This window comes from Somniosus microcephalus, unplaced genomic scaffold (genome assembly GCF_052327205.1).
Source record: "Somniosus microcephalus isolate GS21.2 unplaced genomic scaffold, FLI_Smic_1.0 unresolved_chr6, whole genome shotgun sequence".
Taxonomy (NCBI): Eukaryota; Metazoa; Chordata; class Chondrichthyes; order Squaliformes; family Somniosidae; genus Somniosus; species Somniosus microcephalus.
The window spans coordinates 11,628,380-11,630,879 of NW_028225184.1; the positions used below are offsets into that span (position 1 = coordinate 11,628,380).

The 2,500-nt window shown below is 48.2% G+C and overlaps 1 protein-coding gene across 1 annotated transcript in view; it reads right to left on the reverse strand.

Annotated features, from left to right (window-relative positions):
* Positions 1–2,365: 2,365 nt before the first annotated feature.
* Positions 2,366–2,500, reverse strand: part of LOC147087068 (protein turtle homolog A-like) — a 30,127-nt gene continuing 29,992 nt past the window's right edge. Inside the window, exon 5 of the mRNA XM_085978099.1 lies at positions 2,366–2,500. This exon is cut by the window's right edge and continues 15 nt beyond it. Within this exon, the coding sequence (XP_085834225.1) occupies positions 2,384–2,500 (117 nt within the window). The 3' untranslated portion in view covers positions 2,366–2,383.

Sequence of the window (2,500 nt, forward strand, 5' to 3'; positions counted from 1 at the left end):
TGGTCCATTCATGGACTCAATGTTTTTAATAGCTGTGGATGCGCACTCGAAATGGCCTGAGGTGATCAAAATGTCCTCCACCACCACGGAGAAAACTACTGCAGTCCTACGGACCATTTTTGCCAGGAACGCTTGCCAGAGCGCGTTGGATCCTAAACTGGCTGAGTGGCAGGAGGCAGAGGGTGATGGTCGAAGGTTGCTTTTGTGACTGGAAGCCTGTGTCCAGTGGGGTACCTCAGGGATCGGTGCTGGGTCCCTTATTGTTTGTGATCTACATTAATGATTTGGATGAGAATGTAAAAGGTATGATCAGTAAGTTCGCAGATGACACGAAAATTGGTGGGGTGGGTAAATTGCGAGGAGGAAAGCCTCCGGCTACAGGACGATATAAACGGGTTGGTCAGATGGGCGGAAAAGTGGCAAATGGAATTTTAACCCTGAAAAGTGCGAGGTGATGCATTTGGACGGACAAATAAGGCAAGGGAATACACAATGAGTGGTAGGACCCTAGGAAGTACAGAGGGTCAGAGGGACCTTGGTGTACATGTACATAGATCCCTGAAGGCAGCGGAGCAGGTAGATAAGGTGGTTAAAAAGGCATTATGGGATACTTGCCTTCATTAGCCGAGGCATAGAATATAAGAGCAGGAGGTTATGATGGAGCTGTACAAAACGCTGGTGAGGCCACAGCTGGAGTACTGTGTGCAGTTCTGGTCGCCTCACTATAGGAAGGATGTGATTGCTTTGGAGAGGGTGCAGAGAAGATTCACCAGGATGTTACCTGGGATGGAGCGCCTCAGCTATGAAGAGAGGCTGGACAGGCTGGAGTTGTTTTCTTTGGAGCAGAGAAGGCTGAGGGGGGACCTGATTGAGGTGTACAAATGATGAGGGGCATAGATAGGGTAGATAAAGAGGAACTTTTCCCCTTAGTGGGGGGGTCAATAACAAGGGGGCATAGATTCAGGGTAAGGGGCAGGAGATTTAGAGGGGATTTGAGGAGGAACTTTTTCACCCAGAGGGTGGTTGGAATGTGGAACTCAATGCCTGAAAGGGTGGTGGAGCAGGAACCCTCACAACATTCAAGAAGCATTTGGATGAGCACTTGAAATGCCATTGCATACAAGGCTATGGACCAAATGCTGGAAAATGGGATTAGGACTGGACAGGGATGGATGGGCGGCGCAGACACGATGGGCCGAAGGGCCTCTTTCTGTGCTGTAAAACTCTATGACTCTATGACTCTATGAGAGCAGATTTGCTCTGATAACGGACCACAATTTGTGTCCGAAGAGTTTCGAAGTTTTATGAAAAGGAATGGGGTAAGGGCATTACACATCTGCCCCGTGTCATCCAGCCACAAATGGATTGGCTGAGAGGTTCATACAAACCTTTAAAAAAGCAGTAAGGGCCATGTGCGATGACGACATTCCACTGCAGCATAAGGTGGACAATTTCCTGTTCGCCTACAGAAATGCGACACATGCAGTCACCAACCAGGCCCCGGCCATGATGTTCTTTAACCGAAGGTTGAGATCTCGTCTGGATTTGCTCAGACCAAATGTACGAAGAGATGTTGAGAATAAGCAATTCCAGCACATCCATGAGAAGCCAACAAGGAGCTTCAATGTAGGGCAACCAGTCTTGGCCGCGACTACCGAACAGAGAAATGGCAACCAGGAACGATATGCACACGGCAGGGGCCACTAATGTACACAGTGGACGTTGGGGAGAGCATCGTGAGACGCCATGCTGACCAGATCCTAGAGTCACAGGAATGAGTCAACCCCATGTCTCGCCCATACGTACCTGGTGATGAACCCGACGTACAGGTCGCATCTACCCCAGAAACAGTAGCATCGGAAGCTGATGAACCAACCGACGACAGGGGGCCAGAATCGCCTCCGCACCAAGAGCAAGACACTCGGGAAAGGCGCTGTCCAGAAAGGATCAGGAAGCCTCCCCAAAGACTGAATTTATAATAGACTATTTTCAGCTAACGTTGCATGTTAAAAGTGTTAATTGTAATTAGTTTGATATTTAATTGTTAAATGAGTGTTATGGTACTGTTAATCTAAAAGGGGGAGGAATTGTAATGTATGTACCTTTAAGGGGAGAACTACTTTTTACAGCTCATGTATACTGCAGTACCGGCAGTGACCACACCTGTATATAAACCCTGAGTAGTAATCTGTACAGTTAGTTCTAGAGTAACCCTCATTCAGTAAACACCTGTTGATCGTTCCTGCAGTCCTTGTCTGATTATTGAAGGACACAACATTAAGATACACGGATCTAACAGAACCTGGATCGCAGCGAGAGAGAGAAGGGGAGAATGAATGATCGGAGAGCGGTTAGTTATCGAAGGACAGACTGACCTTTAATATTACGTGTGTGGGGTTGGACTCCCCAAGGGTCCCGTAGCTGTTGTACGGGGTGCACGAGTAATCCCCAGGGCATCATCATTTGCTGTTGTGATCACGATGGTTCCGTCAGCTGCCAG